This window comes from Notamacropus eugenii, chromosome 4 (assembly GCF_028372415.1).
Source record: "Notamacropus eugenii isolate mMacEug1 chromosome 4, mMacEug1.pri_v2, whole genome shotgun sequence".
Lineage (NCBI taxonomy): Eukaryota > Metazoa > Chordata > Mammalia > Diprotodontia > Macropodidae > Notamacropus > Notamacropus eugenii.
The window spans coordinates 89,615,359-89,631,248 of NC_092875.1; the positions used below are offsets into that span (position 1 = coordinate 89,615,359).

General features: G+C 38.2%; 1 protein-coding gene and 1 pseudogene across 3 annotated transcripts in view; one reads left to right on the forward strand and one right to left on the reverse strand.

The window, feature by feature from the left end:
• TOP1MT (DNA topoisomerase I mitochondrial) overlaps positions 1 to 15,890 on the forward strand; it is an 82,269-nt gene that overhangs the window by 38,519 nt on the left and 27,860 nt on the right. For 2 of the 3 annotated variants that reach the window (XM_072602847.1, XM_072602848.1), the window contains exons 8-10: positions 2,209 to 3,449; positions 11,320 to 11,435; positions 13,405 to 13,526. In XM_072602847.1, coding sequence (XP_072458948.1) covers positions 2,209 to 3,449; positions 11,320 to 11,435; positions 13,405 to 13,526 — 1,479 coding nt within the window. Of the gene's footprint in view, positions 1 to 2,208; positions 3,450 to 7,504; positions 7,793 to 11,319; positions 11,436 to 13,404; positions 13,527 to 15,890 lie in introns of those variants that run through there. The other variant, XM_072602849.1, reaches the window with a different exon arrangement.
• Positions 14,272 to 14,635, reverse strand: LOC140500347 (small ribosomal subunit protein eS25 pseudogene; annotated as a pseudogene).

Consider the following 15,890-nt stretch of genomic DNA (forward strand, 5'->3'; position numbering starts at 1 on the left):
TGTTGGAGGATAGAGAGGGGAGATAATCTTGAGGACAATCCCTAGAAAACTTTAGAGACGGTAGAAGGTGGCCTTGGTAAGGAAAAATGTGACTTCTTCATCAGACATTGGAGTAAAAGAAGAGAATAGGAGAGGATTTTGAGGAGTATTGAAATGTAAAGAATGGGAAAAAGGAATTCACAGCAAATCTGTTTTCTCCGTGAAGTAGGAAGTAATGTCCTTATCTGACGAGGAGATAGAATGTTGAAAGCTTGAGGAGAAAAGAAAAATTGTCCATCTTGTCATTTTCTCAGATATGTCTTCTTAATGCAATTCTGCCCTACCACTTTTTTTCCTCCTCTGTTTCTTTTGAAGGGGCACACCTTTCTGGATTCATATTCCAATACCATCTCAACAACCCATTTTGTATTCTTTGAGATCAGATTTGCCTCATTGCTTATTATACATATTTGGTATAGTAACACGGAGGCATGTGAGGCCATGGGTTTTATTGTTGTCTTCTTGTGTAATGTTTACTTGAATTATTGGCTCTCTCTTTTGCTTGTATATTGTATCTGCTACTCTGTATGAAAAACACATACATAATAGTATTCTAATCTTTCTGTCCTCAGTTTAAAATGATCGTCATCATACTTGCAAAATTATAGGCAAATTTATTATTTTTACCATCCCTCATTAAGGATACTCCATCAGTAACTTAATAATTGCTTGTTAATTGATTGCTTGGCCAAGAGCCCATCCTTTGTGTTATCAGGTACCCCATTTCCTTCTCTTCAGTTGTCAGCAGTGAAGAAAATCACCTTCTACACAACATTCCCAGAAGTAGAGCTTTTGGGAATAAAGAAGTGGTGGTCTTACTGCTCTCTGCCACATCAGAGGGCTGTGTTTTGCTTTGTGCACTATGTTTTAGGAAGAGCATTGATAAGCTAAATACTGTCCAAAGGAAGGCAAGGAGAATAGTGAAGGAGCTTAGATTTGTGTCCAGTGAAGATCAGTTGAAGGAATTAAGGATATTTAGTCTAGAGAAGGAAGACTTAGGGGGTACATTATAGCTTTATTCAAGTATCTGAAGGGTTGTCATGTAGGAGAAGGATTAGATTTGTTCTCTTTGACCCAGAGGGTAGAACTAGAAGCAAAGTATAGAAATTGTTGAGACAAATTTAGGTTTCATGTCAGGGAGACCTCTCTAAGATGTAGAACTATGCAGGGACTGGCTTGTCTGAGAAGGTGATATGTTCCACTTCATTGGATGTCTTCAAGCAAACCCTGAATGACCACTTGGGTATATTATAGAAAGGCTTCTTTTTGGGGTTTGGATTGAACTAGATGACTTTATTGAAGTTTCTTCTAACTCAGATTCTGTGATTCTGTCATTTCTTTTTTCTTTCTTGTATCCATTTACTTTCTGGTTCTTAGATGGATTTTTCTTATATTTCTCTTGTCTGACCTCTTTTCTTTCTTTCATTGCCCATTTACTTAGTACATCTACTTTACTACCATCCTGAACTATTAAAATAGTCTTAGTATATCTTCTTACATCCTCTCCTATTGCACATATTCACCTGAAAATCATCCTTAAAGTTAGTCTCAGACTAACCTCCCTTATGTATAGTTTCAATTATGCAACTCTGATACTCAGAATCCTTCAGTGTGGCTCACTATTGCCTACTGAGTAAAATTTAAATGCCTTGCTTTGGCGTTTAAGATCCTATCCTGCCTTTCTAACCTTAATTTGACCTGTGCTGAATCATGTACTTACACCTTTCAGGTGATCTTTGTGCTTTTGCTCACCTGATTCCCTATCCCTGGAGAGGTCTCAGAATTCCCATCCTCCTGCTTTGAAGGACACCTCAGATGCCCCTTTTGTCACAGATTCTTCCCTGACCTTCATAAATAATACCCTTCTTTGGATCTCATGTAGTGCTTTGTTTTGCACCTCTTTCATGTACTTATGCTATAATATTGAGTATTTAAAATTATTTATGTTGGTGTCTTTTTACTCTGCTATACTATAAGCTCCATGAGGAAAAAGGTCTTTTCTAATCTTATATCAATCCCAGTGCCTAGCACAGTGTATTGCCTGCATTAGATGCTTAAATGATTGTGGATTTGAATTGAGCACTTACAAATGTCTGAAGTTAATGAAATGTTATCAGTGCCATCTAACTTTTACTTTTGATTTTTGTTTGTTCTCTCTCTGTGGGTAAGATTACAAAGCCACAAGAAGTTCATGAAAGCAAGATGGGAGCTTCTAATTGTGAAGATGGGAAGTATTCATCAAGTAAAGAAGATTCTTTAAATAAAGGCACCGGTGGGGGAAAAAAGGGAATGAGGAAGTATGTAAGCATTCTACATTGGAACACCATGGAAGAATCAAACAGTAAACCAATAGTAAGCAACCAGATAAAAGATGTGACTGGCAAAAAGCCCCAGGAAGTTCTCAAAGGAAAGGACTCAAAGAAAAGACAAAAAAAACATCATAAGCAGCAACACACAGAGAAGTCTCGAAAAGCGGGAAAGCCCGTCAGGGAGAGTGGTGGTGAGCACAGGAAAACAGAGGAGAAGGTAGGAAGATTTGAAATGATTGACCGGGACCATGGTGATACCCAAGATGTCCTGAAAGGAAAAGCTGAAAGGGAAAGCAACAATCCAAAAAAGGACACAAAAGAATCTGTAAAAAAAGAAAATGCAGAGCAAATAGAATATGACTGTATCAGCAGAATGGAAGGAGATCATGAGAAACACTTGGAGAGCAAAAAAGAGAATAACAAAATGGTTCCTGTGGAAATGAACACTGAAAGGAAAAATCAGATAACTAAAACCCCCAAAGGACAAATGTCATTTGAAGGGAAACATGTACAAAATAATGAAAATAAAGAGGAAAAAGAAGTGAGGATTGAAAAAATTAAGGAAGAAAATGAAGCTGAAAAACACGATGGCACCATTAAAGCAAAGGCGAGGAAGCTACAGGAGAACAAGACTAAATCAGAAACTTTGGTTTCTAAAAAAGAAAAGAAAAGGAAGAAGGGCAAGGTCGAAGAGGAAGGTGTGCACAAATTCAAGGAAAGAAAGACAGACTATTGGGACCTAGAGGAAGAAAGGCAAAGAGAGAAAAGAGATATAAAGACTGAAAATGAGGAAAGTGGACAGACAACAGAAGAAAAGTTGAGAGGCAGCCATGAAGGAGGGGAAAGAAACAAAAGCCAGAAAAGATCAGGAGATAAGAACAAAGCCATACAAGAGAAGTTTCTGAAAGGCAGAAAAGAAGCCAAAAATCAATTCCTGGTAAAGAAGAGTGCAACAGAAGATAAAGCGAAAAGGGAAGAGCTGTTAGTTAATGAACAGTGTTCTAAGAAAAAGGAAAAGAAAAAAGATAAAGAAATGAATAAAACCCCAAAGGAGGAAAAGGGAAAAAAGAAACGGCAGGAGGAAGAAAATAAATGGAAATGGTATGTTTCACTTGACTGTAGGTCAGACCTTTGAAGTCCTTAGGAACCAAATTCCTACGAACAGATTTCAAACAAATGCAGTATTTATGTGTATGGAAATGAAAGTAAAACCAACTCTGCATTGGGTCTTACAGAAGAAAACATCACATAAGGCCAATGTAGCTTATTTGGAGGAAATTCATATTAATGAATGCTTTAAGAAATGAGGTAACTTACCATTTCCCACCTTGGCTAGGAATTGGGGTATTCATGTTAATCTGATGAATAGATTGGCCAGTACTGTCTGTGGCTGGCCACATTTGAGCATATGACAAAATCACGTAACACTAAGATTATGCAGAACAGACTATATTCTAGTTTTAAGCATATGCAACTTCAGAATCTTGATAGCCAAAGGGTCATCATTAAGTCTTTTATAAATTTGCAAAAGTGACATAATATCTGGTTTCTAAGAAAAATCTAAACTCTTCAATAATATAAGTAAAGATTTAAAGGGCTCCTTTATACATTTGTGGAAGTTTTTGAAAATTCAAAGGATTCTAGAATTTAAAGCTAGAGAGCACTTTAGACATCATCTAGAAACTGAGACGTACAACAATCGTTTGTTAAATATTTTCTGTGTTCCAGAAATTCTACTAAGTACTGGGATTCATACAGAGAAAGACAGAAGCAGTCCCTACCCTGAAGGAGTTTACATTATAATGGGGCAGATGTGTAAATAACTAGGTATATTCAAGATAATGTATAGAGTAGATAAATCTGAGAGAGCAGGTAATATAGTTAGGTCCCAATTAATATGAAAAATGTAATCTCTGAAGTAATTCTATTCAAATTCACACGATTAGAAATTAAAATTATATAAAATAAGATAGTTGTTTCTATCCCAGTGGAAATGTGCATAGAGAATTGGAATAATACAACCCTTTCAGGGGATTCACTTATTCTCACAAATTGGGACCTAGCTAGGGAAACTGGAGAAGGCCTACAGAAGATCGGATTTGAGCTAAGCCTTAAAGCCCAAGGAAACTTAAAGAAGGACATAACGAAGGAGAGCATTTTAGGTATGAGGGACAAAAAAAATGGGAGATGAAGTTATGTTCAAGGAACTACAAGTAGGCTAGTATTGCTAGAATGTAGAGTATATAGAGGTTAGTGTAGAATGTTAGAAAATAGGGAGGGGCCAAGTTAGGAAAAACTTTAAATGCTGGAGGACTTTATATTTGATTCTAGAGATAATGAGTATTTAGATGGCACAACGGATAGAGTATTAAACCTGGAGTCAGAAAGACCTGAGTTCAGACACAGCCTTAGAGACTAGCTGTGTGACTCTGGGCAAATCACTTAACCTTTGTTTGCCTCAGTTTCCTTACTGTAAAATAGAGAATAATAGCATCTACCCTCCGAGGTTGTTATCAAATGAGGTAATGTTTATAAACACTTAGCACAGTGTCTGGCACATAGTAAGTGTTTAATAAATGCTTGGTCCCTTCTCCACTAGAGTTTATTGATGGGAGAGAGGAGGGAAGGAAGTATAACATGGTCAGACCTACACTTAAGAAAAATCATTTTGGCAAGTGGTAGGTTGGAATGTGAAAAGATTTGAGGCAGAAAATGAATTAGAAAAGCATTGTAATATTATAGGCAAGAGGCTGTGAAGGTCTAAACTAGGGTTTCTTCTATGTTGAGTGGAGAGATGAAGCTTTATTTGAGAAATACTGTAAAGGTGAACTTGACAAAGACTTGGCAATAAATTGGATATATGAGGTGAGTGAAATTTAGGAACCAAGGATGAATCAAGTGAAAAAGAAGACAGAGGAGGAAGATAGCCAAGGAGTGTAAGATAGAGAAGGGGGAGAGTAGCCAGGGATGACCTGAGAAAAATTGAGGGTGAAAGGAATGATGGTCTGGCTGAGTTAGTCTCCTCTTCGGTAAATAAGAGTGTTTAACTTAATAATAGATGATTGAATGAAAAGACATTAAACCTAGTCTTACCTAGTCTTCAGCCAGACCCAGAGGATACAAAATAAAGTGAGATAGTCTTTGTCCTCAGCAAACTGACATCTAAAAGGGGTTTAGTAACCAATTAGGGAGTTTGTATGGAGACATCTAAAAGGGGTTTAGTAACCAATTAGGGAGTTTGTATGGAGACTTGTATGGGGCTCTAAGGCAGTTGATTGTCACTGCTCTTTTCAAAAGTAGTGATCGTATTTATTTGATTATTATTCCCAGGACAGGAGGTAGAATGGGGGTATCTGGAAAGGATGCATATGGCAGCAGAGAAGATGGTAGGATGTTAGAGATGGATGGATTGTGATGCAAGATCAGTGTCAGTATAGACTTGAATGTCTAGGTATAATTGGAACAGCTTGGTGGCTCAGTGGATTGAGTGCTGGGCCTGGAGTCAGAAAGAGTCCTCTTCCTGAGTTCAAATCTGTTCTCAGAAGCTAGTTATGTGACCCTAGTTATGGACAAGTCACTTAATTGCTTCAGTTTCCTCATCTGCAAAATGAGCTGGAGAGGGAAATGGCAAACCACTCCAGGATCTTTGCCACTAAAACTCCAGATGGGGTTTAGAAGAGAGAACTGAGTACAAATGACTGAACAAGTCTGGGTATATATAGATCTCAAAGATCTTTCAAACTCAGAAGTTCGATAATTTTATGACCGAAGTCTCTCAAATTAAGCAATAGTTACAGAATCAGATGTGCCACCTGCATTTAAACAATTAGCTCCAGTGTTCACCTTTCAGAAATAATGACAAAAATAGTCAAGAAAGGCCTAGGAGGAGAATGATTTCTGTAGTCTTGTTGACAGTGTGCCAATGCTTTATTGCCACTAGGTGTCAGAATAAACCAAAAATGAACTGAATGAGTAACTTCCAGATAGAAATCTTACATGTGGTCCTTGACCCTTGAATAAATTAAAACTGTGACTGTAAAGTCTGTTTTGTTAGCTAGATGATCCAGTTTTACAAGGCGTTTTATGTAATACTAATTACTTTAAAATTTATAGTGTGCTCCTCATTGTAGCTGTAGTAGTGTGCAAATATATTTATTCCCATTTTAAAGGTAAAGAAAAAGACTCATTTTAAGTGATTTACCCGTGATTGCACAATTAGTAACCGAGGCAGGATTGAAACTTTTATAAAACAAAGGGAACTGTGTAACATAAAGATGCTTTTTAGTTGCACAGTTCTTCAATTGACATAGATTAGAGCTTTAAATTTAATACCACTCATGTATCTAAATTCTTTTGAGAGTTTTCTAAGAAATAAAGATAAAGAGGGAAACATCAAATCTTCAGACAGTTGGTATCACATAAATAGCTGATACCATTGAAGGTGGTCATATAGCCTTTATTGTTTTCTCTTTCAACTTCATAGTTTATTGATTTTTTCTGGGTGGAGGAAGAAACCTAACCATAGCCAAAGTAGTTATTTCAGCTGAGTGGAGAAACCTTTCAGTTCTCATTTTAAATAAGTAGGAAAAATGTACTTTGGAACAAAAAGGAACCATGGAATGGCACACCTAGGCAACTTCCACATTTTACAGGTAAAGAAATTGAGGCCAGAGAAGGGAAGAGAGTTGATTTATATCATACAAGTAACTGGGGGAGCCAGGTTATAGAATTCCAAGTCCAGTGATGATTCTGTTAGACTGCACTGCCTGCCATGAGGTTACATTAGACTCCTTTCCTAGCAGTGCATAATACATTCTTTAGGAATCAGATAGAGCATAAGATTAGGAGAGACTTCATGGTAAAATAGAGCACAGATTTTTGGAATCAGAGGACCTGGGTTCAAATGCTGCCTTGTTATTTATTACCCAGTGTATCCTTGAACATGTCACTTGCCCTGTGGATCTGTCTCTTCAGCTATTCTTAAGGGGTTGGAGACAGCCTTTAGGGGCTCTGTTAGTTTTAAATCTAAGACTCTCATACACAGAAAAATGAGAATCTACAGTGTTAGATCCAGGAAGGACTGTGGTATTGCTGTGTAAACTGTGTGGCTTTCAGGCTTCTGACTACATTTCCCAGAATGCTGCATTCTAAAAGCACAATGGATGCCAAAAGATGGGTGTGCACATTCAGACCTTTTCCGGGTGAAAGGTCAACAAACTGGCTTGTACAAGTATCTTAGTTTTCCCATGTGATCTCTAGTTAAACAAGCATGGTTTCTGCTGTGACTCTGGAATGCGGACGTGTATTGGCAGCATACTGTGGCTTAGAAGAGTAGCCCCTAGCATGTGCTATGATATTAAGTCTAGTTATCTCCTGAATCCCTGGAGAAGGCAGTGCCTGTGGCTGGGGGTAGCACAGAGAAGGGAGGGGTCTGCAGGATTCAGGTAAGTGTTGATTGATTGTCTTCTGATCTTTTTTTCACCTTGGGTCAGGAGAAAATACTGTCTCCTGGGAGAGAGACAGACACACGCAGAGACACACACAGAGACACAGAGAGAGAGAGGTGTGCACACACACACAGACAGACACACAGACAGACACAGACACACACACAGACACAGACACACAGACACACACACAGACACACACACAGACACACACACACACACACACACACACACACACACACACACACACACACACCTACCCCTTTGGCATTAAGCCCGGGATACACTTTAATGTTGGAGTACATCGCCACTTCCTTCTCCAAGTCATTATTCAGATGAGGAAACTGAAGCAGGGTTCACTGACTTGCCTAGGGTCACACAGCTACTAAAATATCTCAGGCCAGGTTTGAACTCAAGAACAGTTATCTTCCTGACCCCAAACCCAGTGCCGTTTTCATGCCTGCTACCTACCTGCCCCTAATTCACTGTACTACAAGTTATTACAGATTCAGTCAGACACCTGATTTCTTGTTTTGGTGTTTCCCTTCAGTAGTCCAGTAACCTTGCTCAAGGCTCTTCACTTTGCTTCACTTTGTCAAATGAATCATTGGAATCATTGACTTTTAGGATCCCTTGTGGTTTTCATATATTATAACAATCCCATTGATCCTTCAGAATTCATAGGATCAAGAAATGGAATAGACTTTGCAAACTGTTTAGGAGAATTAGATATGGGATCCATGGCTTTTATTATGACTTTGGGCAAGTCATTTTCCCTTCACATCAGTGTCCTTTGTAAAATGAAGGAGCTTTAACTGGATCATAATTAAAGTCACTTAGGTTGTTGTTTAATAATGTCTGACTGCGACCCAATTTGGGATTTTCCCAGCAAAGATGTTGGAGTGGTTTGCCATTTCCTTCTCCAGCTCATTTTACAGATGAGGAAACTGAGGCAAAAAGGGTTCAGTGACTTGCCCATGGTCATACAACCAGTAAGTGTCTAAAGGCAGATTTGAACTCAGGTCTTCTTGACTCTAGGCCCAGTGTTCTATTCACTGTTAGCCAGCTGAAAAAGTCACTTATACCTCTAAGTATTATAACAACATATAAATATTAATTATGAAGTATTTGTAAATTGGTTTTAGGCCCTTTATAGCACAGTGAGAATTTCAGAGTAATCACAGGTCAGCTGGCCTGTATATCCCTAAACAGAGGAGAATCTTTGTAGATTCCATAATAGGTACTCTTTAAATGTCTAAAGATGATAGGGAAAGCAGTACTTTTTGACTAACATTAGGTTCTTATATGAAAGGGGGCATTTGATAAATGTGGTAGTTGTTTTTCCTTCATTCTTGAAGAGAACCGTGGTGGGGTGGGCTAAGGAAGGGGTGATGCCACAACATGTAAATGAATTGGATTAAAGTGAGGGAGGATTTTGCACCACTCTCACTTTCTCCTCTAGATCCGTCTGGGTCCAGTGGCTAGGTACAGATCAGGACAACTGGAGATGGCCCAGGATGCAATGTGGGGACCTTGGCTTCTTTTCACATCTTTAACAGGCCCAAGTTTGACTGAGGTTAATATTCATTCAATGATTAATGTTTAATAAATTAGGCAGAGAATGGGGAAAAAAAATCCCATCTGGGAGGGGAAGATCCTTGGGGTTTCTGGCTAAAACAGAAATAAGTGCTATTTACATTCATTCTGAGCCAGTCAGGGCCCAAACAAACGTTGACTAAGTAAGGCTTGGCCTAGGACCTGTTGATGGCTGATCAATGAGAGCCAGAGTGTTTTGGGGTTAAAACAAAAAATTGAGCAACCCCAGGATTTCAACAGCCTTTGCTTAAGTGTAGAGCAGACATGCACAACTTGGCAGTTAGGTTGGGGCCAAAATTAAAATGGGCTAAACTTCTTTGGACAGCAGATAGGTTTTTAGCGGATCACTTTCCAGGTAAAGGTATAATTAGTGATTAAACTGTTTTGCAAATAAACCATATTTTAGAAAGAAATATCAATTACATTTGTTACTTAAGATTTTTATTTATCATGAAATTGCTCCTCTCATACTAGGGACAGACTCAGGGTGGTTGGTTGCCACAGGGCATGTGACAAATGAGAGAGTACACAGTGGCAGTCCACTGGCCAAGTGACATGACAGGCACAGTAGCAACTAGTGGAAGGAAGGGTAAGCAGGCACAGACAAAACTTTTCATTGCGTCTTTTTCTTTTACATCCTCCATGCTTTTCATGGGCCACCTGAAATCCTTAGGCAGACTGTAAGTGGCCCATAGGCTACGTGTTGTGCAGGCCTGGTGTAAAGCATGGTAACAGTCTTCCTAATTTTTCTGGCCTTTGAAAATGGAATGAAATGAATGAATGAAAAAGTATGAAGTAAGCCTACTTTGGAGATAGAGATATAAGTCAGAGGCAATCCCTGCCCTCATGAAGCTTGCATGCTAATTGGGAAGCCACTTATCTAGGGGGCAGCTGGGTGTCAACAGTGGATCACTCTTGAAGACCTGCCATAAAATTCAATCTCCTAGTTGTGTGACCTTGGGTAAGTCATTTAACGCTGTTTGCCTCAGTTTCCTCATCTGTAAAATGAGGTAGAGAAGGAAATGGCAAGTCACTCCAACATCTCTATCAAGAAAACCCCAGATGGGGTCACAAGGGGTCTGGTATGACTGAAACAAATGAACAACTCAAGGGGTAAAGGTGGACAGGGAGGGGTATTTTGGTCTGAGATATCTCCAGGATTGAGTGAGTGAAATAATGGGGCAGTTGATTGACACACCCTTTCCAGAATTATGATAGAATTGATAGCATAGTTCTGTAGAGATAGAGGGAAGGAGTGGGACGTAATATCTGGAGGTTGCAGCAGAGTGAAAAAATGCTTTGTAAAAAATGCAATTGGTTTTGAATGTGGTGATTTCAAAATAAATACCTAATCACCAGCATTATTTCATTGATTTTTACTATCACAGCATTTTCCTCCTCCTCACTCACACCAGAACTAGCCTAGCCCTCCTCCCCTCATATGAATGACTGCCTTAGTCTCTTCATCTCTTTACTCTTCCTCTCCAAATGGTTGCCAAATGGTTATTCCTAACCCGCAGGTCTGATTAAGCTTCTCAGGCAGCTTCCTTAGTTTCCTTTTGGTTTGGGGAAGCCCTTCATAATCTGGTGCTAGCCTGACTTCCCCAGCTAATTACACACTGCTCCTTCTCATTCTCACCTTCAGCCAAACTGGCCAATTTCATATTCCTAACTCCTGTGCTTTTGCACAGACTGTCACTCATGTGTTTTATGCTTTCCTTCCTTAACTCCCCTGAGATCATTAGTTCAGCTTCCTAATTTAACAAATAATTAAACTGAGGCAAGAGAAAGGTATGAACTTAACTCTCAAAACTTGGAGGTGAGTCAGGATGCAATCTGAGATAAGCTGGCTCCCAGTTCTATACACTTTTGACTACAAAGAAATGTGTCCATGAAGAAATGAATTTATTTGTGTGACTTGTCTTTAGGTGGCAAGAAGAAAAAAGTGAAGATGGTGTGAAATGGAAACAATTGGAACATAAGGGGCCATACTTTGCACCCTTATATGAACCACTTCCAGATGAAGTTCACTTCTTTTATGATGGTAAGATAATAAACTAATAGCCCACATTTATCTGGTGTTTCAAACACCATCCTTTATAATTGTATTTGTTAGAACAGCCAAGCTCACGAAGTTCTTCTGACTCCCAAGCCCAGTGTTCTTTCTTCTCCAGCATGTCTCTTCTGTCTTCTAGAATAATAGCTAATATTTATGTAATGCTGTTATAAAATACTTTATATGTATCATCCATTAGATCACGTTAGATCACTACAGAAGTGACACAGTATAACAGTGTTATCCTCTCTTTACAGATGAAAAATCTAGACACACAGATAAAGTCACTTTCTCAAAGTCACATAGCTAGCTAGTTAGGTACCAGAGACTAGGCTGAAACCCAGGCTTTCTGACTCCCAAGTGTAGTCTTTGTGTTTCCTTGACCATCACAGAAAATGCATGTCTCAGGTAATGATATGGACAAAATCTTTATCCAAATTCACTGACATCTAATTTCAGAATGGGAAAGATGGGTTTCTCGTGTTAATATTTTGTACTCATTTACTTGAATGCCAACAATTAAGGTATCATAATAGTAACAGGCTTAGTACTTACTAGTCTCCTTCCTACACATTTCAGAATTGCTTTATAAATAACCCCAATACTTACCTTGATTTTACAAAAACATCAGCATCACTGGGCCTGTTCTCATTGTGTGCTTAGTAGCTACATACAGCACAACCCCACCTGACAAATACTTGTGAACATCCACAGCTACCACAGATACAAGGTGAGGAAATACAGGCCCAGGATCTCTAGGTACTGCCACCATCTGTAGGTCATCCTTCTTTACACATTCTACCAGTTCTCATCAACGTTCTACCGACTGATTCATGCCTCCATCTAATTCTTGTATACCACCATCCTTTCCACTTTCTGGCATCTTTAAATAGACAGGAAAAGTTCCTGCATGCAACAACTCAGTTTGCATTTATCTAATCTACTCATTGTAGCAACAGAAACGTCTACAGGAAGCTTCTCCTGAGTAGTGCTTAATGCCTTTTTTCTTCTGTCTATTAGTCTTGCAATCTCTTATTGTCCTAACTGATACTGATGAAAAGCAAAAAAAGAAAACAAAAACCTGAGCGAGGCTTTGTTTTGGTTTTTTTTTTGCTTTTTATCTTTATTGCTATTTGAGTTTTAAAGTATTTTAGGTAATTATTGTTCTTTCTGCCCTTCTCTCTTTTAGCACAGATAGTAAATGTTTTTTGATTGATAATTGAGTTCAATAATGGTGTTGACTCAGCAGACATTGATTGAGTGCTTTTTATATGCAGAGGCTTATAGTGATGAGCAACAGAGATGGCTAAAAAAATTTTATAAACCATAGTATCTGTCTTGAATGATCCTATACAACTTCTATTGAGAGAAAGTGGAATATCTGTTTTCAGGAGGGAGAAACTGAAGTACCAAAATATTGAGTGGTTTGGGTTCACTGCCGATAGCAGTTCATATTCCTTGTCCATTAAGTCATGTTATTTCTTGGAATATCCATTGTATTTCTAAACTTATTACTAAAGATCCAGTTATTTCAGAAGTATCATTGCTTTTATCTCATTACTGTTTTATTTTGTGGGGGTGATTTTGGAGATCTTTTGGTTTGCCTTATCTGTCTATTTTTCCAGTTCTGGAGCCTTAAAATCTCTTTGTTAATATACTTGATGAAATCAGGAAAATTTTTAAAGTTCAGATATTCTTAAATCAGGTTTTGTGGTTTTGTCAGTTAAATATAGCAAATATTTCCCAAACATTTGATAGGTGTATAGTGGTACTTATTCATGGGTTCTCTCCTCTCCAGCTTACACAAACAAAAAAACCTTGATGCCGAGGTAAAATGAACACAAACGATAAGGAAAATGTTAGTGTCATTGACATTGGATAAAGAACAAAGATAGTGTCATTGACATAGAATAAACAGCAAATACTCCAGATGAACCTGGACTTTTAATTTCCACAGGAAAAGCTATGAAGTTGAGTTTAGCAGCTGAAGAGATTGCTACCTTTTATGGGAAAATGTTGGATCATGAATATACAACAAAGGAAGTTTTTCAAAATAACTTCTTCAGTGACTGGCGAAAGGTACTTTATCTTGAATGTGTATGTGTGATTGAATGGGTTGTTTTTTAAATCTTGTACTGAATTGTCTTTTTTTCTTTTAATAAATTTTCATTATAAACAGCTTCATAAAAAGCTAACATAGAAATGGAAATTTGAATATGTCTATACTACACCTAGGTCATAAAGATGTAGAGCTTGAAGGGAACTTGGAATTTGTTTGGTTCAGTTCCGTCATCTCACGTGGGGGATATGAGGTCTAGCAAGTTTAAGTGACTGACAAGAATCATAATCAGAACTGTTCACAAGTTTTGAAATACCTTCAGTAGATTAATGACAGTAAGATTCATCTTCTGTGTTCCCTTCCAAACTTTGTCCTTTGGCATTATTGATCTGTTTTTAGTGTTTTTGCTTGTCTCCAGTTTCTTCACTCTGCATTATTTTGAATATCGTGACACAATGCTTTGTATTCTTAAAAATTGTCATCTGAAATGAAATTTCCTTTTAGCTCCTTGAGACCTATAAAAATAGGCTCAGATTCCTTAACAGTCTAGCCAATGGTGAGATTTCTTAAAGGTCTGGCCAATATGATGGATCTTTAATAAACTTCGTTTTTCTTTGGCTGAAAAAAAAAAAACTTTTATACCTGTGATAATGATTTATTTTCACCATAAGGATACTGAATTAAAAGTATTAAATATAAGTAGTCATTTTTTTCTTAGTCCAATAAGTTTATTTTTTGAAAATGTACACAAAATATTGAACCATTTCATGCATCTTCAGCAGCTGGAGCATCTCCACCCATGGTGTTCCTAATTATATCACTTGTGTTCTGTTTTTGGAAACTAGCTTAATCAGCCCTTTACTAAGCTGTTTCTGGAGGAGTGCTCGGACTAGAGAACCCCAGATCTTCAGTCTCTCTGAGACTACTGCAGGGGTGATAAATTTATATTTGGGAACCTCCTTGCAGAGTTTGTCATATGTTGTTTTGTCAAACAGAGCCAAATTGTTTAGCTTGTCTCAACTTTTCTCTTGGACTTCTTCTTCTTAGCTTTGCCCCTAGACTTGTTCACAGGATCTTTGTCCTTGGCCTATTTGCCATCTTTCTTATTATTATTGTTCTTGGATGGCATGGTGAGGCATCAGGAACTTGTACTCATTTAATAGTCATAAAATTATTGGTTTTTAACTCCATTTCTTTATATCTTAAATCTTGTTTCCCTCTCCTCTTAAATTTACCACAAAACTCAAACAAAATGCTGTGCTAATGTTCTGTTACATTGACATCCAAAGTTACTAATGATGTGTTGGTTGCCAAATACAATGACCTTTTTTCTCAGTCCTTATTCTCTTTGATTTCTCTTTGGTGTTTGACACTGTTAATCATCCTCTCCTTTGATACTCTCTTCTCTAGGTTTTTGGTTCATTTTTGTGGTTTATCTTTCTCTTCTGGTATTGCTCTCACTTATCTAACTGATCCTACTCTGTCTCTTTGCTGATCCTTCTATAGATCATGCTACTTCACTTGGTGATCTCATCAGCTCCCATGGATTCAATGACCCATCTTTGTGCTTATGATTCTCAAATCTACCTTTCCTGCCCCAATCTCTCTGCTGACCTCCAATCTCATATCTCCAACAGCCTTCCAGACATCTCTGCCTGGATGTTCAGTAGACATCTTAAGCTCATTATGTCCAATACAGAACTCACTATCTTTCCCCCTCAACATTCTGTCCCTATGGAGGGCATCACCATCTTCTCAGTCTCTCATGCTTACAACCAAGGATGCTTATACACCTACCTAGCATATCCAAACTGTTGCCATGGCTTGTCAGTTTCATTTTTGTAACATCTTCTGATTATGTCTCCTTTTCTTCTCTAACCCTGCCACCACTTTGGTATAGGCCCTCATCACCTCACATTTGGACTACTACAGTAGTCTACTCGTTGGTCTGCCTACTTCAAATCTCTTCCCATTCTAATCTGTTCTCCATTTAACCACTAAAGTGATTTTTCTAAAACCTGATCATGTCACTTCCGTGCTCAATAAACTCCAATGATTTCCTATTGCTTTCAGAATCAAATACAAAAATCTTCTACTTGGCATTCAAAGCCCTTCATACCTAGCCCCCTCCTTCCTTTCCTGTCTTCTTACACCTTACTCCCCAACACATACTGCTCAAACTAGTGACACTGACCTTACCGTTACATGAACAAGACATTCATCTCTCCACTCTGGATCTTTTCTTTGACTATCCCCCAACCCTAGTTTGCTCTCCTCCTCTACTCTGACAACGGACTTCCCTGGCTTCCTGTAAACCCCACCTAAAATTCTACCTGCTATAGAAAACTTTCCCCAAAGCCCATTTAATTCCAGTGCCTTCTCTC